Source organism: Typopeltis vanoorti, chromosome 10 (genome assembly GCF_054136105.1).
Source record: "Typopeltis vanoorti isolate ZY-2024b chromosome 10, IOZ_Tvanoo_1.0, whole genome shotgun sequence".
NCBI lineage: Eukaryota > Metazoa > Arthropoda > Arachnida > Uropygi > Thelyphonidae > Typopeltis > Typopeltis vanoorti.
The window spans coordinates 1,443,485-1,468,839 of record NC_143558.1 but is presented as its reverse complement, the minus strand read 5'-3'; the positions used below and the strand labels follow the sequence as shown (position 1 = coordinate 1,468,839).

The 25,355-nt window shown below is 35.6% G+C and overlaps 1 protein-coding gene across 1 annotated transcript in view; it reads right to left on the bottom strand.

Annotated features, from left to right (window-relative positions):
- eEF1gamma (elongation factor 1-gamma) overlaps positions 1 to 25,355 on the bottom strand; it is a 223,886-nt gene that overhangs the window by 104,284 nt on the left and 94,247 nt on the right. Inside the window, exon 5 of the mRNA XM_090399438.1 lies at positions 9,202 to 9,345. Within this exon, the coding sequence (XP_090255564.1) occupies positions 9,202 to 9,345 (144 nt within the window). The remainder of the gene's footprint in view (positions 1 to 9,201; positions 9,346 to 25,355) is intronic.

Sequence of the window (25,355 nt, the reverse complement as noted above, 5' to 3'; positions counted from 1 at the left end):
ATTAATTTATAATATATATATATATATATATATTATATATATATATAGAATTTTGAATACAGGCATGCAAAATTCGAGTCATGAAAAGTTGTATGGAAACTATTAACTGTTTCTGATTTATTTACGACCAGTAATTTCAAATACCTCTTTTATTTTTCTCTATCACATAAGGATTTTTCACAAAATGCATCTCAATATTACAGTAAAATAGTTTTAAAACGCATTATATTAAGTAAAATAACAGTACTGAAAATTTTCCATAAATATTTTTAGAATGAAAGTATTATGAAAAAAAAATTTAATTAAAATAATTAGATTCATCTTTAGTACATACTTTATATTTCGTTGTGGTGTCTTTTTCTTTCTTTTTCCTTCAAAGCTTCTTTTTGTACTTTTCTGTGAAATTCTTTTCCTGGGTCACCTCTGTGCAACATCCAGCAATAGTCTGCCATCGTGTAGACATTCCACCTGCCCTGATACCTTCTTTCCATCTCCTTGATGTCTTGGTGGAATCGCTCTCCTTGTTCATCGCTGACAGTTAATAGATTCTCAGGAAATTAATCTAAATGAGAGTTGAGAAAGTGCACTTTTAAGCTCATGGAGCATTCCAAATCCTTGAATTTCTATAGCATGTCTTCTGCAATCATTTTATAGTTGGAGTCCTTGTGATTTCCTAAAAATCTGGTCACCACCTCTTTCAAAGCTTTCCACATTTCTTTTTCAACAGTTGCCATTTTTAATTCAAACAGTTTATCCTTCATAAGTTTCCTGATGTCCAGACTGATAAAACCGTCAATTTTGCTGTAGATAATCCCGGAAATTTTGCACGGATGTATTTAAAACATTCTCCTTCTTTCGACGAAGCCTTGACAAATTGCTTTATCAATCCCAGATTTATGTGAAGCAGGAGTAAAAGGATTTTTTCCCAAGTAACAAAAGTTTCGTGTAACACATTTTTACTTCCAAGTTCGAATGTGACTCTTTCTGGCCGTTCCCCTTCTTGATTCAATGTTGCTCTCGATCTCGGCTGTCCCACTCGCACAAAAAGCACAGGTATTTGGTGTATCCTCTTTGTTGTCCCAAAATCATAGATGACTAAGATCACTGCAAACTGTCCATCCATGATCATTGTACTTAAGTTTGCTGAGAATGAAGGATACATTTTCGTATCGTTCTTTCAAATGCATGGAATGTGCTATTCAAATGTTAGGTGAATTTTTGCAACCTCTTGAAGCCATTACAAACACCACTTAACACAAAATTAAATGAATTTTAAAGAATGACATCAACACTGATACTGAAGCATACTTATTGTAATTATAGAGAAGCAAAGCTTTGAGGCTTCTTTTTGAGGAATCGATAAACAACCTCCAATCGATGACTTCATATTTTACATTGAATTTGCTTATCAGTCCAGGAATTTTGCTAGAGTAAACTAAATCACCTTCCTCTGAAAAGTAAGGAAGAAAATCTCTTTCTCTAAGAAGTGCCAGGGGCTAACAAATTCTTTTCTTTTAGTCTCGAGCACAGCAGATTCTTTAGGAAGACCCAAATCTCTGACCAAGTCGTTTAAATCAGATGGTATATTAGGATAGGAAATATCTTTTTTTTATTTTTCACATTAAAACCTCGAACATTCAAAGAACTGAAGTAACAGTCATCGGTATGGTTGCGGGGTCACCGCCATACCATGGGAATTCTAAAACATAAAGATTTTTGTTCTCCCTTCGACCACCTTCTAAGTATTACACAAATGGAATATACTATATGCGGCTCCCATGGCTTATCTAAGTCACAAAGTTTCATCCCAAAATACACAGAGTACACTTTTTTCACAAAATCTGAAATGTTTCTTCATTGTTTTTTTACCACTAACTCCCCACATATGTAGCAGAAAATGTTAGTGAATTTTTGAAACCTCTTGAAACCATTACAAACACCACTTAAAACAGTTAAAAACGAATTTTAAAAAATGACATCAATACTATTACACGACACTATGTAAAAACATTAAAAAAATCACAAACACATTAAATCTTCACACTAACTTAGAAAATATGCCACCTTTCAGAAATATGATAACCTTAGTAGTCAACGACTCAAGTTCAATTAAAGTTCAAAATAAAGTTCGTGTGTAGTGTTTGCAAGCTCCTGATAAGATAAGTATTATTTTCAGTTATCGTTGATAAAATTACTTAATATTGCGTAGTTTTGTTTGCCTTGAGTATTTTAGTGCATCTGTTTGTGTGTTTTTGGTGTGTTATAACTTATTATTTGATAAAACATGTTGCAATAATTATGGCACCTGTATGAAGGAAAATGGCGGCCAGTAATGATGGTTCGCCATCTTTATCAAAGAACGGTAGTATAAAAGAAATGAGTCAGTGTACTAGCTGTGAAATGTACGCTTTGCGAAGTGTGCATAGATGATAATAAAGGATTGAATGTGTGTAGAAAATGTAGGGAGAATGAGGAATTGAAGTGTATTTCGGATCGTGAATGTGATATTTTTGTCAAATTTCAGAATGAAGAAAATAGAGATATGACAAGAAACGGCAAGGTTGTACATGGGAATTATGAGAGTGTGAATGATAGTATTAATGGTTTATCAGAGAATATAAAAGATGAGATAGATGCATTGAGTGAGATCGTGTTGTTGAATGGTGCAATAGAAAGGGCAAAACAGCAGCTAGAGTGCATGAACAAAAGTCGACTGAATGAACCAACCAATAATAAAAGGTATGACAGGAAAAATAGGCGTATGAATGTGAACATGAACAAAATGAAGGATATAGTGCTGTATGGAGACTCGTTAGTACGAGGTGTGTTAGTAGAGGATTTGACAAAATCGTACCAACCTGGTGCGACCATAAAGGATGTAAGTGGGTCTATTAGAGAGCAAAAGGAAAGGGTGAAAGAAATGATTGTTGTGGCAGGTACGAATGATTTGAAAGGAGATAAAATGGAAATGATAGAAGACCTGAATGAATTGTTTGAGGTAGCAAAAGAAAAGAGTGAGAGAGTTCGAATGATTAGTCTTTTGCCACGGTATGACAGTGAAATGCTTAAAAGGAGGGCCATAATTGCGAATGACTTTATGCGTGGGTTACGTATGACGAGTGGTGTGGAATTTGTGGATGTGTGGAGTGAGTTTGATGGGCGAAAGGATCTATATAAGATGGATGGCTTGCATTTGAATGGTTATGGTGTAAGGAGACTTGAGAAAGTGTTACTGAATGTAGTGGATGTGCGAATTCAGGGAAACTATATTTGTTAAGGAGGGGGGGTAGATATACAGTCCTTAGGGAGGCAGTTGAATGTAAGAATGAATATAATATGCTAGAGCAAATAAGGACAATAAACCAGAGTGGGATAGTTAATATAAGGCATCAAGGTAGGGTTGGGGCTAATGGGGGTCTTAAATTCATGTACACTAATACTAGGAGTATTAGGAACAAGAAGGAAGAGTTTTTGGCCATGTTTGGCACTTCCAGACCACAGGTTATTGGCATTAGTGAAACATGGCTGACTGTAGATGATATAGCTAGTCGGATTGAATGTGATGGGTATAGTGTGTTCAGGAATGACAGGGAGAATAAAATGGGGGGGAGGAGTATTGTTGATAATAGCTGATGAGCTACAGCCAAGGAGAATAGAAGTTGAATTGCAGGATAGAGAAAAGAGCACATTTGAGGCCATTTGGTGTGAGATTGTGGCTAGCAGAACTAAATATACAATTGGGTGCTGCTATAGACCAATTGATGGAAAAGATGGTGGTGACAGTATGCACAAGCAAATAGAAGAAAGGAGTGGAAGGAGGGTGATTATTATGGGAGATTTCAACTATGGTCGCATTGATTGGAGTGAGGAGAGGACACACAGGAAGAAGGAATTGGATTTTATGCGGTTATTAAGGGATAACTATCTGCGACAGCATGTAATGGAAAATATTAGAGGTCAGAGAGTGCTTGACCTAGTAATTACATCTGAGGATTTGGCTGCAACAAATATGACCATATTGCCACCAATAGGTGAGAGTGATCATAGGGTCTTGACTTGGCAGGTGGCTAAAGGTGTAGAATTTTCAATTAAGACAGGGTACATGTGGAATTATCGGGCTGGAAAGTATGACAAGCTTAGGAGTTTGATTGGCTCAGTGCCATGGCATGTACAACTGCAAGGACTAGAAGTTGATAGTGCATGGGAGGTAGTTAAGAAGTGCTTGCATGAAGCAATGGCTGACTGTATATCTAGAGTCCAAATAATAAATCAAGTAGGGGTTAAATGGATGAATAACACCATTAAGCTTGAGCTGCAAAAAAAGAAACAACTATGGAGGGAATTTAAGGAGAAAGGTGACCAGCAGGCACATGAACGGTATAAAACACAGGCCAGAAAGGTGACGAGTGTGGTAAGAAAAGCAAAAAAGGATTACGAAAGAACATTGGCCATGCAGGCTAAAGAGAATCCTAAACAGTTTTTTCGATATATAGCAAGTAAAAGGAAAAATGTACATGGCAGAATGATTTTAAAGAATGCCGATGGTAGGGAGGTAACTGAATCAGTTGAGATAGCTGAGTTACTGAGTGAGCACTTTGCAAGAATATATCATCCAGGTGGTGACATTGCAGAAACGAATAAACCAGTAGATTATACGGGAATTGTGGTGAATGAAGTGGAGGTGAGTAGTCTATTGCATAACTCAACGTCAATACATCTGTGGAATTGGATGGTATACCAGCTCGTGTAGTACGAGAAGCAGCTAAAGAATTGTCAGTACCCTTGACCATTTTGTTTAATTTGAGTCTCTGGTCTAGGTTAGTCCCGAGCGGGTGGAATGAGGGGAAAATAGTTCCACTGCATAAAGGTGGGTCCAAGACTACTGTTGTAAATTACCGACCGATTAGCATATCAGGAATCATTGTCAAGGTCTTAGAGAAATTAGTCAAGAAAAGAATACAGGTTTGGATAGATGAAAATGGGATATTGTATGGGGGACAACATGGTTTTGTGAAGGATAGATCATGCCTCAGTAATTTGCTCACGTTTTATAACACAGTGACGGCTGAACTGGATAGGGGAAATGGGTTTACAGTGATACTACTCGACTTTGCCAAGGCCTTTGACAGTATACCACATGGAACCCTAATCAGTAAACTGGAGCAGATGGGGATAGATAAAGGGTTGGTAAGATGGATAGGAGGGTGGTTGAAGGAGAGATACCAGAGTGGTTTATTCAGGAGTGGAGTCAAAAAGGCGTCTTGTGACTAGTGCAGTGCCGCAGGGCTCTGTTCTTGGACCACTGCTTTTCAATTTGTTCATCAATGATATTGGAAAGGATTTGAGAGGAAGTGTTCACTTGTTTGCTGATGATGCAAAGTTGGGTAGAGCAATTGTGAGTGCACAGGATGTCAAAATTTTACAGGATGATTTGGATAGTTTGGAGGACTGGGCTAGGAAAAATGGATGTCAGTTTAATGTGGCAAAGTGTAAGGTTATGCACTTTGGGGTGAAAAGAATAGCAGCAGTATATCGCATTGGTGGAACCGTACTCCAGGAGATTGATGAGGCCAAGGATTTGGGAGTGCTGGTGGATAGGGAGTTGAAGTTTAGGGGGCACATTGCAAAAGTGACTAAAACAGCTCATCAAATCACTTGGCTTCTGAAAAATACTTTAACATGCAGAGACAAACAAGTTGTTGTTCCTGTGTATCGAGCCTTGATAAGACCCCATCTGGACTTCTGTGCCCAGTTATGGGCACCAGGGTTTCTTCGTGATGGGGAGAAAGTGGAGAGGGTCCAGAGGCGAGTGACCAAGATGATAGTAGGTCTGTGGAATGAACCTTATGAGAATAGGTTGAGGATTTGTGGGTTGCAGAAATTGGACGATAGGTGAAGGAGGGGTGATATGATTGAGACATTCAAATTACTGAAGAGTTTTTATAAGATTGATCCAGAAGATATTTTTGAAAATATGACTGGTGGTGGGAGGACTAGGGGCCATGCATGGAAGATGGGCAAGAGCGCGGTTGACAAGGGTGTTAGAGCTAGGTTTTTTACTTGGAGAGTGGTGAATGAGTGGAATAAGCTTCCAGAGTCTGTTGTGGGTGCTACGACCGTGAATGAGTTCAAGGCAAGATATGATAGATACTGTGTGAATGTTGAATAGTTGTTACAGACATGATGTTAGGGCCTCCCTCGATGAGTCTGTCGACTCCTTGGAGTTTCCCGGAACAATAATAATAATAATAAAAAATCACACAAGAAAATGTGTCTGTGACAACAGGAAAGTCATTCGTTATCTCGTAGAATCAGATTCATAGTAGTCACCTGCACTTTTATCTGCATTCCTCCCTCCCTCTCCTATCTTGAGAATGAGAAGTTTCATGGAAATTTCTTTATTTACTACAAAAAAGGCACTCATACAACTAATTAGCTGTAAATAAAGGAGAATGAAAATAAATACCAATGTGCCGAATTTAAATCCAAATACTAATAAAAACGATAAATTAGAAATTGGGTAAAACTGGTGGATGGAATTTTTTTACTATTTTTTCTGAACTCAGCACCTAAAAATCTATAAGATCAATTATTTTTTTCTTCTCAGACAACTTTTCCATTGCAGGCCTGTTTTTTTTTTTATATTTTATTAATATATAAATTTATAATGGTTCGAGGGGGAGGAAAAAAAAAAAAAAAAACCGGTAGCGTGAACAATATTTATGCATTGTAACTCACAATACAAGTCAGCTGTGCATGGGGAGCAACAGAAGGATGTCAACTTGTCGGCGAAATGCTTACCGTATTTACTCGAATATAACTTGCTCTCGCATATAATTCACACCCCTGATTTTACTTTACGAAAAAAGACCTTAAAAAGTTTTGCATATATCTTGCACACAAAAAATGTTTAAATATGTTCACGTCAGGGCGATAGTAACTCGCGCTCCCCAACAGCCATTATACTGCAGATGCAAGAAAAACGAGTAGTTTTATTGTATACCTGATGGTGCAATTAGAGACAGATGGAATAAAAACTGCGCTAACTAATGAATCACATGTCTCCTTTCACAGAAACTATGCTGTATAGACTCAAGCAAAACCATATGTTGCACAGTGAAACATAGTATCTAACTAAAAACTATTGTCCAATTTTTCAATTACATGAAATAAGTGTTTGTTCGATTGCATTTGAAATTCTAGATGTCATTATGACAGATCACAAAGGCTAACTTCAAATAAAATTCTACCACAGGCTTATACGTTGGTTATGCATTATTAAAACACTTAAGGAATTGAACAACGTAATTAAGGGTATAAATTAAATTATACTTTAATAAATATTTTCCGATATTTCGGCAACGTCACATTGCCATCTTCTAAAGGAACTTACAAAAAAAGCACGTGCACGTAGGCACTACAAATACAGTAACTGGGAATGAAGAGATGAAGCTATTGTTCTCCTAAAAGTCCTAATGGTGCCCTCTAGTGGGCTAAGTAGGTGTTCTTGGCCATTGGGCTGAAGGTCTGCTGATGTAAGCCTCCCAAATTTGGGGCAGTCGCATACAACCAAATTTGTTGAGGTTTGGAGAATTTCTTAGGGCTGAGGCTGATTCCATAAAGTCTTTCGAATTTGTATTTGCTACGGTGTATTACTGTAGCTTTCTTCCACCGTATTCTGTGGCATATATCCAGAGCATGGTCCGCAAGACCAAAATGGCTGTACTTGTGAAACCGGATGTAGTCCTTGTGTTCAGAAATTCTGATATTCGCTGTCCTGCCTGTTTGGCCAAAGTAAGACAGATTACAACTGCAAGGGACCCGGTATACACCAGATAGGTCTAGGGGAAGTGGTTGGTCTTTAGTGGAGTGGATAAGGGATGCCAATTTTCTGTAAGGTTTGTAACAGGAGGTCAGGTTATGCTTTTTTAAGATTTTGGTAATCTTTTCCGAGGTGCTTCGGATGTAGGGAATGGTGATGGATTTAGAGTAATCCTTGTTGTGGAGGGGGGGGGGGATCTGTGATTTGTAGGTTCTAATATTTTTTGGACTTTTTTTTTGGGGGGGGGGGGGGGTAGCCATTGGCTGAGAAAGTGTTGAGGATGTGATTTAGTTCAGTGTTTAGGGCCAAGTCGTTTGAACAGATTAGTTTAGCCCTGTTGTATAGTGTTTTCACTACTCCATATTGTTGTGAGGGGGGGGGGGGAATTGTTGGTGAATGTATCTGCCTGTATGGGTGGGTTTTCTGTAAACTGAGAAAACCAAGGTTCCATTAGGCTGGCGGCTGACTAGTGTGTCTAGGAAAGGGAGGCTGTTTTTTTCCTCTTTTTCCAGGGTGAATTTAATTCTGGGGGTGTTGGTTGTTTAAGTGTGTTAAGAAGGAGAGAAGTGTTTCAGAGCCATGTGGCCAAATAGCGAACACATCATCAACATAGCAAAGCCATATGGTTGGTTTTTGTGGGGCAGAGGATTTAAGGATTTAATTTATATCCACTACGTTGTTCAATTCCTTAAGTGTTTTAATAAAAAATTCTACCACGAATTGAAACATGCCATATAATGCTTGTGTGAGTTCCACTGCCAGCTCAAACACAAAAAAATCAACCAAGGGTTGAAACTTTGTGTGAGTTGAGCCCTCCGATAACGAGAAGTTCTGTCAGAACGATAAATGACACCCCGTCATGAATGTGTTAAAACTAAGAAATATATACATAGTGAATGTTATTATGACAGTTGCAGATGTTATGGGATTTGGTTGAAGAGAATTAACATTTCAATTCAAAATTTGTTGGCTTGCTTTTATCTTTAAGTCGTGTAATCTTTTGTTAATACAGCACCAATCATACGCACATCTTCATAGCTGCTCTCTCGTGTAAAAGAATATTTAACTTGTACGTATTGTAACAATTTAAAAAAAAAAGGTTGAATAATTTATAAGCGTACAAAAGGATATCACCTGTAAATCGTTGACGTGCCACCTCTGGCATGCATGCCATAGTTTCGCTATCTATGTACTATATCATCATCATCATCAATATAAAGGTCACATTACCTGTTGAGTTTGACACATTTGCTTTATCTTATAATTCATTCTATATGTATATTCTTCACCAAATTTGTTCCATCACATTTTCATGAAGAAATGTTACAATTAGAATAGGATTTAGTTATTAACAATAATTTGATATGTAACATACTTACATGCTGATAAAGCATAACAATATTGCAGCAAACAGAAATATCAGCTAAAGTGACCCTCTCACCAACAAGATAAGTTCTAGTGAGTAGATGCTCATTTAAAACTCCAAGAACCTTTTTGATATCTTCTTTGGAACGCTCAATATTCTGCAAAAGAATATATTTGAATGAAATTCCTAAATAATAAACTATAATAAAACTTAAAAACTATACAATGAAAATAAGAATTACACCAAAATCTGCTATCTCTACAGGAAATTCAAAAATTACTTAAGGGCATATTAAAAATGAAGGAAAAGATAAGGAATGTCTTGGCATTATCCAATTTTCATTCAAAAAATATATGAATAAAATAAAAAATAAATTTCAGATGATCTCCACATTTTTGGCTATTCATGAGATGAATGTCCTTTAATATTTAGATTATGCTACTTCAGATTTTCTTTATCAATCATTTCCTTCACAGTGACATCAGTGTGGCATCAGGAGCACGCTTCATCTTCAATGGACTTACGATCATTTGAACTCATTTATCCAAAAATAAATTGTCTTTAATGCTAGTGCAGAGTCTCGATGAACTGCATCTAACTCAGCTTTGATCTGAGTGGCCATCCACTTCTTCAAATAAGTGTTTTATCACTGCACGAAACTCGTTTCTCAACTACACATTGTACGTGGCTAAAATTTTGCCAGGGGTCATGAAAAAGATGAACACTTGTAACGAGTGTTCTGTAGTTTTGAGATGAATGGTAAGCTGATGTATTATGATTGTAGCATCCTGTAAAAACAGTTTTTGGCAGACAGAAGTAGAAAGTGATCCAGATGTGATTCACAATCGTCTGGTTGCCTCAAGATGGAAGAAATGGCAGTAGGCTCGCCATTATCACCAAACCTAGCTAACTTTGATCTAGAAGAAAGAATCTTTGCTCTTCAACAAAACCCATCCATTTGGCTATGATATATAGATGATGAAGAAAGTATTTTTAACTTGGGTATAGTTATGTTAAAGATACCAAGCAATTTTAAACCTGGTTTTGCTTCATTTTTTCCAAGTAAGCAAACAGACAAAATGTCAAGTTTGCGCCTGCAATTTATGCAAGACTAGCTGATCCCACAGGTAGTGCAAGACCAAGGCAACTCGTGGTAGACGTAGAGCAAGCTCTGATCACTAATCTTAATATTTACCCTTAATGCCAACACACATCTCCAAGAAGGGGATGTATGATGTTTTGTAGTGGCCCCTTGCCTTTAATACAAAACATCATACATCCCCTTCTTGGAGATGTGTTTTGGAATTAAGGGTAAATATTAAGATTAGTGATCAGAGCTTGCTCCACGTCTACCACGAGTTGCCTTGGTCTTGCACTACCTGTGGGATCAGCTAGTCTTGCATAAATTGCAGGCGCAAACTTGACATTTTGTCTGTTTGCTTACTTGGAAAAAATGGAGTAAAACCAGGTTTAAAATTGCTTGGTATCTTTAACATATATAGATGATGTTTGCAATCTGGAATGACATGAAGTCAGAACTTGATTCACTTCTACAAAAATTCAACAATTTACATATCCCAAAGAAATTAACAGTAGAAAAATAATCAGCAAGTAGAATTTCCTTTCTAGATGTACATAACAAACAGGAACTGATTGGATCACTTTCCACTTCTATCTACTGAAAACAAACTTTTACAGGATGCTATACTCGCAATACATCACCTCACCATCCATCTCAAAAGTATGGCACCATGAAATCCTTAAATGTTTACAGCACACAAAACTTGTTCCTCTAAAGGATCACTTAAGAACTGGAAACTATCAAACAAACAACTATGCTAAATGGACAAGACTCAACAACAGCACAAAAACTAACTAAGCCCTCCCAGACAGCATCCAAGAGAAGAACTCCACAGGACTCCTATACCTTACATCAAGGTCATCTCTGAACATGTGGTAAAGATTATGAAAAAATACAAACTGATCACAATCTTTAAAATCATTAACTTTCACAATCTGTTATCTTCTCCAGAGGATTAATGATTTTATCCAGTGTATACAAAGTACCATATTCAGGCAACCTGTCTTATTACAGACAAACAAGAAGATTAGTAAAAATGTATTCCTAAACATCAAGATCACATCCAGCTTATCAAACCTCACCAATTTGGTCTGTGTCAAAATGGAGTTGAAAACCCTAGCCACAGAATCCAGAGAAAACACCAAACTATTACACGGATCTATGTTTAAACATGAAATTTATTCAAAGTGCTGAAGCTCTACTTCATTAACTGATCCTCAATCATAATGAGTGCCTTACCAGCCCTTAAGTTTGGGATATTATTTAAAATGATTAACCTCAACTGCATTAAATTGGTTGTATTTATTTATTGTAGTTAATATTTTAATTAGTTAAATTAATGCATTAAATTAGTTAATAATAATATAACAAAATGAACATGCAACTCTATGTATAAAAGGATTTTATGTAACAACATGTGCTGTACTGCTGTTGCTCAAACTTCTTGCTATTCTTCACTTTCATTGATGTGCTGCAATATGTAAGATGAAATATTTGTACAATAAATGATTTTTTTTTTATTGCTGTAGTACACATGATTTTATAAATCTGGGAATGTCCAGGTTAAAAAACAGAAGATTTAAGTATCAAAATTGTTTAGTATTCTTCTGATGTCGTTGTGCTGAAAAAGCACATGAGGCATATAGTGCTTAGTTATTAGTATGGTTGGAGGCAATTTGCCTTAGTATCTAATGCAGGAGTCCAAGAAAAAAAATAGTGATGCCAAAAAGATCTGCTTTATTTTCAGGTGCTGTAACAATGATAACTTAATGAGAGAGAGAACAGTGTTGTGCCCTGGTGGCTTTTACAATGAACCAGAAGGCACTGCTTCCATTTAGACATGAGGTAAGTTCTCTGCTATTAGCCTTTATGAAGTCACATTTGGATTTGCTGATGGCTGTTTCACATTTATTGCATGTTTTAACATAGATTGAATATGAAGCTGGAATTCTTGTTGCATGCCACATGCAGTAAGTTGAGTGTTTCTCTTCAATTACTCTGGTACATCTGCTGAACCAGGGACTGGAAAGTGGATGAGAATTCTGGGTAGAATAGAGGATGAAAGCCTTCATGCTACTACAGATAGTTTCAGTGACTTACAGCAGGTGTTTGGGTCAAAAAAAGTGGAAGCAATAATTAGATCATGGATGTCTCTCACTTGGTGGCTCTGTAGTGCCAAAGGAGTGTTTGAGATTGACTGGAGGGTTGGTGAAAAGAAACTCTCACAAGATCGGGATCTCAGTAACTGAGAAGAAAGTGACGTCTACAGTATCTGGAAAGACAACTGGTTAAAGATCTATAGTATTTAGGAGAGCAGAGAGGTTCCAGAGATATCAGGAATTCAGGTAGGTAGATGCATGATTTCAATCAGGGTATTTTTTATATAGTAAAAACTTCTGCATCACATCTATTGTCAGTGGTGATCAAAAAGGGAAACTAGCTGGAGTAATGGACATTAAAAAGGAAGATAACTTCACTATTTGGATAGTTGGACATGGCAGAGACTGTCAAATCCCGGAATGATTTTGGAATTTGGCAGCCTCTGGCATGCAATGTCCTTTTTTTTTTTGCAAACAGGCCACACCATGAGAAAGCAAGGTTCACCTGACATGCCTCACTACCTTCTAACATACAAATAACTAAACTAGAAGCATGCTGTGTTTAGACAAATATTTTAAAATCTTATCCACATATACCTTTTATTCTAATTTTAATAATGAAACTAACAAATAAAATTTGCCCAGACAAATTTTCTCTGATGTTCAGGATGTTTAAATTTGCACTTGGCTCTGTACGCTGCTGCTCAACTTGTACATCAATGATACTGAGAATGATATTAGAGGTATATGCAAAGCACAATTTTATAGGATTAAAAGAAATTATATTCATTTTAATTCTATATTAACACAACTGATGTAAAGTCAACAGTCTCACGTACAAGTAGTCTAATCATGAACATGCACTTGTCCTTGAGTGACAATTTTTAGTTCATGACTAGAGAAATCAGAAGATGGGTTCCATTTTAATTGAGTTTTATTTACATAACGGCAATTCTGTGGCAAAATTTATATTAAATAGTTTTGTATTTTTACCTTACTTATTTTTTTTTTATTTTTTTCTACCATTTCTGATCAGATATGATGTATGGAAAAACAAAGAAACTAAAATAACTTTCTGCATTTCATTCTATAAAGGAACTGTATGACTTCTCATACAACAACGTAGAAACTACGTTGTTTCACAGTTCAAAGTCATAGTATTGTACCTCCTATTGGTTACATACATAGAGAGATTAACATACTAAGTATGCCGAAAACAGAGGGTTCAAATACATTTTATGGGTTAGAAAAGATATCTACATTTAAAATTAGAATCAAAATACAGAATGTACCAACAGAATACAGATGTTAAAAACAAAATTTTGTTTAACTCTTCCAAATTATTAGAAGAGCTAAACAGACAATGTAGAAAGCAAGATACCTAATCTACATGTAAAAGTAGCTAAAAAGTAATGAAAAGACATTTCAGGAAAAAAAAAAAAGCTTCACCATTAGGTAGTTCTATAAGGCAGAAAAGCCAAAAGAGACCTAAAAAAATGTACAAAAGCAACTGGAGTAGATATATGAATTGAAATGATGAAACATGGAAATATAAAAATTATGTAGTGGCTATATTTCATGATGTGCCAATTTATAGAAATTGGAAATAAACGTGTAAATTATACGATGTCTCTAGCGAACGTTCAGGAAAGATTTATACAAGCATAGTTGGGGGGGGGGGGAAAGAACTGTTAAAAGAAAGAATAAGCTGAATTTAGGCCAAACAGGAAAATGCCAAGTTGAGGAATAATGGAAAAATAACATGGGGAAAAATGGGAATACATGGATCTCTAAGCTTTAATATATATATATAAAAACATGACAATGCACCATGGGGAGGACTTGTTTTAATCTTTTAATTACCAATTTGCATTGATAATTAAAGAGTGGAAAGATAAGATGTAGATACTTTTATGTCGAATAAAATGTAGATACTTTTATGTCAAGTCTTCAAGAATCATTAGTTAAATGATTAATCTGAAAAATTTGGTATATGAAAATAAGCATATCCAAGATTATGAAAGGAGGAACAGAAAATATTAACTGCACTCTCATTATTGATTGCTGAACCTAAGAATTGGTTACAATTTCAGCTATTGAAACACAACTTTTCACAAAGATGATAAGCATGAAAATGGAAAATTTATATAGAACAATCAGCCAAAAGAACATACTGGTAGTATATAAAAGTTCTCGAACCAACTTCAGCAGATCACAGATAGACCACAGATATCATCAGTGGCAGATGCTGAACATTATTATTATTATTTTTTTTTTTTTTTTAAAAAGAGAATAAAATATGTATAACTTAATGCAAGCAGGAAAATTATTTAATATAAAATTTTTGCCAGAATAAATTGGAATGCAAGCAAAGGCAAACATGGTGGAAAATTCGACAGTGCTAATCATAAGTTAACAATGGGGGGGGGGGGAGAGTCTCTTGCTAAGAGGCTAAATGCAACCCACACGAGAACCCCAAGAAACACACTGTTGATGGCATTACTGTCAATAAGAGAAAATGGATGAGAGCTCCTATTATACCAGATTTTTGACAAGAAGGATGATGAAACAGCATGAATGTGATGTGATGACCAGGTTGTGTGGATTTCTTTTCAAACAAAGAACCGAAGCCTTCAATTCTCTGGCTTTTAAAGAATGGAGAAATTCAGAGTATTTCCATTTTTGTATTTCTTCATTCTTCAAAAGCTAGATTTCCTTTCAAAAAAAGAACTGAAGCTATTCTCTTCAGATCTTTTTTTGAAAGGAAATCCACACAACTTGGCCATCACATCATATTCATGATCAGTTTCATCATCCACCTTCTCAAAAATCTGATATCATAATACTAGTAATACATTGTGTGTAGGAGAAGTGGAAAGCTAGGCCTGATAGAGTGCAAGTAGAGGTAAGCAATTAAAGTGAGACTAAAAATGACATTTTGGACAAATAATCAGCATTAATGATAACAGTTGAATTGCCTTCATCAAGTATCATAATTTCTTTGTTCTTTAATTAAGAGGGTTCAGAGAAGAGTGACCAAGTTGGTGAGTGATATAAAAAATGCTCCCTACATTGATAGATTGAGAGCTTGTGGATTGCAGAGATTGGCTGATAGGCGAAGAAGAGGGGATATGATAGAAACATTCAAATTACTAAAAGGTTTTTATAGGATTGATGCAGGGGAAATGTTTCAGCTGTGTGATAGTGATGGAAGAACAAGAGGTCATCTCTGGAAATTAAAGAAGAGTGTGGTTAACAAAGGTGTCAGAACAAGGTTTTTTGCCTGGAGGGTGGTGAATGAGTGGAATTCATTGCCTGACTTTGTTGTGAGCTCTTCATCTGTAAATGAATTCAAGAAGAGATATGACAGATATTGTTTTGCTAGTTTGGGTCTCCCGCGATGAGTCTACTGACTCCATGGAGATACCCGTAATAATAATAATAATAATAATAATAATTTGAAAGAGCTCTTTATTTTGAAAGAACTTATGTTTTTTTTGTTTTTTTTTTTTAGGAGAACAAGGAGAGAGAGAAGGATCTCAATCTTCAATCTAATGTTATTGCAATAGGTTTAGGTGGAAAGTAAAGAGCCTTTTCTATGCTACAAATAATATACATTCAACTGTACTCATGAATACAACTGATCATATATCCAAAATTTCATTTTTACTCTCAGAAACCTCTACTTACACTCCATTAGATTATGACCCTACTTGGACAAACCATGAAGAAACCAACCTATTATCCGACGTGACCACATTCCCTTAACTCCATGATTATATGGACACCCAAGGTACACAAGACTAATATTTCTCTTCAGCTTATTATGAATGGTATTAACTCATCTACTTATCTGTTATCAAACAATCTGGCTAATATTTTAAAGGATCACATCAGACATACAGACTCCATCAAAAACTCGCAACACTTTGTAGAAAAACTAAAGAAATTTTAATCTTATCAACAGCCATTCTAGCTAGTCTAGATATTGTATTTTTGTTCACAAACTAAGTTATGCAACTTGTAGATGATCTGTTCCCTCCTGACACCTCTCAACTATGTAGACATTGTCTGAACTCAAATTACTTCTGATAGAATGGAAAATGTACAAAAAACTATCTGGTGTTGCAATGGGAAGCACTATCTCCTCCATGTGCTGACTTATTCATGGAGAACATGAAGATTTCCTGCTATCTACAAATCCAAAACAATCACTTTCGTGGATGACATTTATAATCCGGAAACATAGTGACTGAGTTACACGATTTTCTTTCATCTATTAACTCCTTCATCGTTAAATTGAATTCACTTTAGAACCTGAAAGTGAAGGAAAATTACCTTTCCTAGATGTTTTAATTTCAAAAACAGCAGAAAGAGGCCTCTCTCTCTCTCTCTCTTAGCATATACCGTAAGACTCATACTGGTCATTATTGCAAAAATTAGGTAAAAAATTAGCTAACACATGCTGAAAAAAAAAAAAGGGGGGGGGGACAATCTCTATTACAAAATATGAAGAAACACTTCATCTTTTGTAATAGACGAATAACATTCTCTTCTCTAACTATTGGAGCAATGGATACTCTAAACAAACAAACAACAACAAAAAAAAAAAGTACAAAGAATACTATTCTCTACTCCTGCTCCACAACAAATTCCTAACATTCGCTACTGAGCCTTGGTTTCCATCACTTATATTGATACAATTTATCTCAAAATCACCAATCTCCTGATATAAGAGTGGCTTTCAAGCCCATTGTGAGTATAACAGCTTTGTTCCATTTGCCTAAAGACTTCTCCTGCACTCACCATAATACTGAATGGGACAAGAGCGGCATGTCTTACAAGACAACTTCAGTGTTCACAACAAAGTCTACGATGGTTATCCATTCACAAGGCACACTCAACAGAAACCAGGGAATGATTATGTGATATTTGGAACTCACTTATTAGATCATTCCACACATCAGACTAACTTTTCTGCCAACTATCATACATACCTGGACTGTGGTATGCCAGCTTCCACACATTTCTATTTTTCAATTTTGTGTAACAGTTCCTGCATGTTTAGTTTTAGTTATATAATGGTTTATGTTTGCTGCTTATTATAGCAAACATTTTTTTAAGCCACTAGCATATGTGGTGAAACCCATCAGTTTAACTATTTATATTATCATGACCAAAAAACTATTCATTTTTTTTGGTCAAAAATATCTACATACTCAAAAAATAAAAAAAATAATAAAAAATTATTGATGTGTGATTAGAATAAGACTTTCGATTAACAACAATGATCACAAGAAACTTGGTAGATGCCAAGAAGAGCTAGAGGTAGAACATTTATCTTTTGAAGATGGAAACCATGCTGATAATTTGTTGACAGGAAGAAAACTAGCCGCTAAATTGCATTTCTCAAGAATTCTGGAAATGGGTTTGAGGTGTATGGGATTGGAACTCAAACATACAGTTTCCTTATTATCAGAGCTAGGATTATAGAAATTAAAAAGGTGTTACATGGTCTTTTCTGAGAAGCCAGTGAGTTTCGTACATCATTTGATGTTTAAAGTTTCTGCTGTAATAGTTGAGATGTAAAACAAATAATAAAAGCACGTCACAATAATATTTTTGATAATTCCAGTCTTCTGTGATGGATGGTGAGCCAAATAATGATGTTTAATGTAGAATCGATAAATAGAAATAATTCACCTGATGGCGAGTGGTAGAGTAGAATATCTAAAAAAAAAAATTTTTTTAAAAGACATTTTGTCGTCTTTTCATTATCATAGTAAATTTTATTCGTGGATGTAACCATTATATCAATGGCTGTAAGGAAACATTTCTCACTTTATCTAGAAAATCACACACTTTTTTATGAATCTGAGCTTTCAACAGGTGTGCAAAAATATATGCTCAACCATCAGGTGAATTAAATACTTTCATTTATTGAAAGCCTACTTTCACTGGGTACTACATTCAACAGCAATCAGCTTGCCATCCATCACAGAAGGCTGGAATTATAAAACTTCACTGCAACATGTTCAAACTCAATGGTTTCTGAGAAAGGACCACATAACAGCTTTTCAATTCCTATAATCTTAGCACAAATAACAAGGAAGCAGTATGTTGAGTTCCAATCCCATACATTTCTGGAATCTCAGAACCCATTTCCAAATTTCTCGAGACCACTTGTTTTCTTATCAACAAATTATCAGCATGTTTCATATCTTCAAAAGATAAACAGTCTTCTATAGCTCTCCCTGGTTTCCACCAAGTTCCTTGTGGCTTTCATCATTCTTATTTTATACAAACTGGATGCTTTGTAGAAATTAGAATAGAAGAAACCAATCTTATATTAGCAACAGTAAATATGAGAAGTCTGGCTTGGCACATCACGGAATAGATACAAGACCATAACATCCTATAGTCTGAAACGCACTTCATCGATATGGTATAAATTTAACCATTTGTTTAAAGAAAGCACTGGGGCCTTACATCACCATCTCCAAACTTAAATTAGAGCAAATGCCTCTTTCTATCTAAGATATGGGAAAGTTTTATTCTTATCACAAATTAATTTTTTATGTCATCATTATCATCAAATTCCTGCAGTGTACAAGGAGTGTGCAGGATATGATAGTACTACATGAAAAATTTACATAATCACTAATTTTCTATCTAAAATTTTTCTCCAAATCAGTCTGTTACTTATCAAGACTACAACATTATCAGATCTTATATTCCTATCATCTAAGGCACTTTATTATCGTATAAATCCACCTATATCTTGGTCTTCCTCTGGGTTGTTTTCCTGCCAACCTGACAGAGACAACCTGTTCTGCTAATTTTCCTAGCCATTCTGTTTAAGTGACCATACCACCTGAGATTAGCTCCGCTAACCCATTCCTGGATGCTGACAATGTCAAGTTCTTTCCTAATATCCTCGTTTTTAATATGACATTGCCATTGATGCCATCTGTTCACCTCTAATCTTTCTCACGACTCTCATATCCGAGTCTCTAGTCTTTGGTTAAGTGTTTTACTCCTGACCCAGCTCTCAGATACATAAGTTAAAACTGGTTTGAACAGTGTCTTGTATACAGCTAATTTAGTGTTCTGAGTAATTTCTCTCTTATTCCACATGAATTTATTCAATTGATTTCCTACCATACCAACTTGTGTTGATTCTGTTGTCCATTTCCATATTTAATTTACAATTTCCGCTAAAAATCGTGCCTAAGTAGTTGAAATATTTAACTTGTTCCACAGTTTCTCCATTCTCAATGCAATTGACATTTTCAACGATTCTGCCTATTTTCATTGTCTTTGTCTTTTTAATGCTAACCTTCATACCATATATATTACAACAGTTATTCAATTTAGACGGGGAATCTTGCAGACTTGTAATTGATTTCTTTAGAAGTATAACATCATCCGCATAAAGCAAAGAGCTAACATTAACATCTTCAATTTTGATATCAGGTTTAATACCACTTTCCTTCATAATGTCATCCATACAGATAATAAATAACAGAGGGGATAATGTACATCCTTGTCTCACACCAGATTTAACATTAAACTATCTTCCTGTACTTCTTTCAATTCTAACTGCTGACTTACAACTCAAATAAAGACTAAGTATTGCTTGATATAATGCCCCATTGTCACCATATAACTGTAGCCTTTGAATAGCTTCTCTCTTGGCACCTTGTCATATGCCTTTTCCAGATCGACAAAACTTACACAGATCTTTGTTATATTCCCATGATTTCTCAACTATTTGTTGTAAAGTGAAGATCTGATCCTGAAAGCCTCTATTTTGCCTGAATCCAGCTTGTATTTCTCCAAGCTTTTCTTCCACAATTCTTCTCAACCGTTTCTCAAGTATACTGGAATAAAACTTGCAAGGAATACTCAGTAGGGAAATGCCTCTATAATTCTCACATTCAGTTTTATTTCCTTTTTATATGTGGGTACTATGAGAGCTCTACTCCAATCATCGGGAATTTGTCCCTCTGTCCAGACTTTCTGAACTATGCAGTGCAGCACTGTAATGCTTTTATATCACCATACTTCAGCATTTCTGGTCAAATATCATCTACTCCTGCTGCCTTTCCACATTTCAAGCCTTTGATGGCTTTTTATACATCAAGTATGGACATGTATTGCTGGCAGCATGCCTGGTCAGTGTTTATTACCACTGTGATACCACTGCTTCTTTCCTTTAGCAGTTTTTCGAAGTAATTACCCCATACTAGAAGGATATCTTTTTCTCTCGTTTCTATGTAGCCTTTATCATTTCTAATTCCTTTTACAGCACTCTTTCCTCCATTTCTAAACTTCTTCAACAACCTCCAGAATATCTTGCCACCTTCTTGATAATTATTTTATATGTTCTTACTAAAGTCTTCCCATGACTTTTGTTTAGTTAGTTTTACACAGTGTTTAGCTTTCTTACATTTGTCTCTGTATTCTCTAAGAGGCACAAGCTGACTTATTTGCCAGGAACTTGTGATATGCTTTCTTCTTTTCCTTCGATGCTTCTTTAACTTCCTGTGTTCCATGGAGTTCTGATTTTTCTATCACTGCAGACAACCTCACCACATGCCTCTCTGGCTGAATCATTCAAGGTTTTCTTCAAGGCTTGCCACTGAATCTCTAAAGTTTGGTTCCTGTTCTCAAACTCTTTCTTTTTTTTCTACAATAATCTTTGATTATTTTGGCCTACAGTTCACATCTGAGAGCTGCTCAACTTTTGTTCACTTTAAAAACTTTCTTCCATGTTTTTCTTTTCAAAATGACATTGAATTTTATCCTGCTCAAGACTAAATAGTCTTGATCCCACTGTGGCCATGGATGTTAGTGACTGTCTTTACCACTGCCCTGCTTATCGGAGGCCTGAAGTGGCTTGAAAAAATTCCATATTTGGTCTCGAGAGTAAAAAAATAAAAAAAATGAAAAATACAGTGGTATCTCACTAATCCAAACTAATAAAAACCATGTTCATTCGGATTAGTCAATTTTCTCCCAAGAGACAACAATAACTAGCGTTTAAGACAAAAATAATCAGATTCTAATGGTACATCAATTTAATTCTATAAATAAATGAAGTAACTGATAGAAAAAAAGCTACTGTATTGTAATGTAAAACTTAAAAAATAATACGTTTGTTTTAGTAAAACATTTAGTTTGTATATACCTGTATTGTTGAGGATTCTGATTTAATAAAATTGCATAGTTCAGTACATAACTTAAATTGCGTAGGAAATATCACTTTCTTGTACACAACACAAAAAAAGTTTCACAAAATAACACAAAAAAAAGTTTTATTTCTTTGTAAAAAAAAAACGTCATTGATTTTGTTATGCTTCTTGGAAGCTAAACTGTTTTCGAATGCTTCTTCTCAGAGCTGCATTAGCTCTGAGAAGAAGCATTCGAATAGCAATAAAATTTTGTGGAATAGCATATCATTCTGCTTAGCACATTCTATACACAAATTAAAACTGTCAACTTCCTCTTCATGTTTTACTTTTTTTTTTCTTCGAGTTCTTTATCGTCAGCAGCTTCTTCTAATTCATTCTCTAGTGTCATATTTATATTTATAATTTCAGCGTCTGATTTGATTTCGACACTTTTGGTTCTACCTGTAATCCATTCTATAAGATCTGTTTGTGAAATTTCAACATCTGGATTTATATTTTTAACCAAATTATGTACATTTTGAATTTCCTCTTTTTGTGTATCACCATAGTTATCTTGGCAAATTCTAGAAGGCCACAGTTTTTTCCATGACGCTTGAATTGCCTCAGGTTCGACGGCTTCCCAAACAGTAGCAACTCAGAGTGCTACATCCTTAATTATTAATAGTACACAAAATAGTAATACATAATAAATAAAACTTTCCTTTCAAACTGCAGTTCGGATAACTGGACTAAAGAGGTTCGGATTAGCGAGATACCACTGTACAATACACACACACAAATTGATAAAAATAGGGAAAAAATATCCTTGGCCTGCTCACAGTACAAAATGTACTGTAGGTTTACAAGTAACCTTTTGCAGGTTGGAGCAACATAAAAAAAGTACTTTTCTCCTCGTTATTTTTTATTTTTTCATTAGTTTCTACTCATACATTCAGTCTGTCTTTTTCTAAAATTCCTTAGAATACAATAAAAGCTAAAGATCTCAGTTAATTACTGTACCTGCATATATCTTCTAGCAAGCAAGTCATCAAAAACATCTTTAAATTTTTTGCTGAATTAAGCATGAAAAATATCACTAACAACAGGAATACATTTGACTGAGAGGCTCCAAAGCCAATTCTTTAGAACTTTGGTTCACTTCATGAAGCATATGCCACTTACTTTCCAAATGAGCACATAACATTCTCACTGATATATGAAAGCTTGATACAGTCTATTTAATTTCAATAATAATTAACTTCGTTGTTCCTCCTAGGAAACAAACGAAGCAGCAGCTGTTCAAAAAAAAAACGCATAAGTAACACACTTCACCAAGATTCCAAGCAAAACGTGAAAAAATTGCTCCCATTAATTGGCCTTGACAAGAGTGTATTGCATAGGAATACTGCTACAAATAAACAAAAAATAATATATGTATATCATTTCTTTATAATTCTCAATGGTTTACATTATTATGTCTTAAGCATATTTGTCTTGACAAATCTGAAAATCTTGTCTTAACAAATCTGAAAACACACCCCAACTCACACCAGAGTTATAGATCGGTACTATCAACAAAAGAAGCCTGAATGACCAAGAAATGGAGTTAGCTAAGAAAGCACTGAGGAATTAGATAAGCACCAGATCGACATAATAGGGGTGACTGAAACATAAAAGACAAAAACTGACGAGATCTTTCTGAGCAATTAATACAAAATGTTATACTCAGGCAATGACAATCAAGGAAAAGGAGTAACTATAGTATTCAACACTAAATACAAGGCTAATATTCTTGAATGGAAGGCAGGTCTTAAGTAGCAATGTGGGAAAATACCAGAATGGGGAAATGGACTTTCTACGTATGGTTCCACCAGCAGCGCACCAAGGGAAGACATGGGGGCCTGGACCCCCTCCAAAAGAAAAACGAAGAAAACACTAGAAAAATTTCCAAAAATCTTTTCATAATTAAAATTAATTTTTTTATTTATGTTGTGCCATGTCTTCGATTTCTATACTATTTATGAATTAGCGGTCACCATAAGGTGGGAATACCCTATAGCTCCCGGGAATCACGGCCGCTGTGAATGCGCAAGGCAAACAAAATAGTGCTCCGGGCGGAACCGAGCACTACTTCGTTTGCCTGAGAAGGACTAGAGGAGATCACATGTATCATGTATTGGTAATCACAGCAGATAATCAGTCAGGTCGTATGCAATGTGTAGCGTTTATTCTCAAATCATCTACTCAATTTGCTCCCCCCCACAAAGATTAAATCTTGAGTGCTCGGTTCCCTCCAAGATTAAATTCTGAGTGTGCCACTGGGTCCCACAGATGGTTCTAAGGCAGAAGTGGAGGAATTTTTTGAGGCTTTAGAGAAAGCAACTGACACAATGAAAAAGGAAAAGTTGGTCCTTGTTGGGGTTCTAAATAGCAGAGTAGGAAATGATTGTCAGACATAAAAATATTTTGGGAAAATTTGGGGAAAAGAGCAAAGCTAACAATAATGGCAAATACCTATTGGATTTCTGCTCAAGACATGGCCTGGTTATTATTAACATCATGTTCCAAAATAGGGGTGCTTAAGGGTCAAAGCTGTATAACTGAGAGGAGACCTCCACATAGCCTTTAAAGGAATGCAGAGAACCGACCAGGGCTTCTGACCTAATGTCCAATCCTCACCTTCTCGTGGTGCACCCTGTTGGGTATCTACTTTGATACTGAACGAATGAGGATGGGCTGGCAATTTGGGATTTAGCCGACCAAATTGTATTCTTATTGGTTAAACCAAAATAAAAAATGATGGTACAACATGACAAAATTTCATGCCGGCTGGGGCGTCGCCCGGTTAAACAAGGCCCCCGTTGTTTTCGCCAGGGAACCAGGGCGAACAGCGAAAAGTCAGCTACTGGAACAAATCTGAAAACAAACCCCAACTCAACATCACCAGAGTTAAAGATCGGTACTATCAACGTAAGAAGCCTGAATGGCAAAGAAATGGAGCTAGCTGAGGAATTAGATAAGTACCAGATCGACATAATACGGGTGACTGAAACAAAAAAGACCAAAACTGGTGAGATCTTTCTGAGCAATAAATACAAAATGTTATATTCAGGCAATGACAATCAAGGAAAAGAAGGAGTAGCCATAGTATTCAACACAAAATACGAGGCTAATCTTCTTGAATGGCAGTCAGTCTCAAGTAGAGTAATGTGGGCAAATATGAGAATGGGGAACTGGACAATGAGACTTATTTGTGCCTATGGTCCCACAGAAGGTTCTACTAAGGTAGAAGTGGAGGAATTTTTTGAGGCTTTAGAAAAAGCAACTGACACAATGAAAAAGGAAAAGTTGGTCCTTGTTGGGGATCTAAATAGTAGAGTAGGAAATGATTGTGAGACATACAAAAATATTTTGGGAAAATTTGGAGAAAAGAGCAAAGCTAATAATAATGGCAAATATCTGTTGGATTTCTGCTCAGGACATGGACTGGTTATTACTAACACCATGTTCCAACATAAAAATGTGCACAAATTCACATGGAGAGAAGAGACTAGGAATAAGAAAAGTCTCATTGACTATGTTATTGTTGATAGTGATGTTTTTTCCCTGGTGCAGGACACCAGAGTGTACAGAGGATTTGAAATTGGAAGTGATCACTATTTAGTCTTGAGCAGGATAAAATTGAATTTCATATTGAAAAGAATAACATGTAAGAAAGTTTTAAAGCGAATAAAAGTTGAGCAGCTCTCAGATGTAAACTGTAGACTAAAATACAGAAATATTATTGAAAAGAAAATGAAACAGTTTGAGA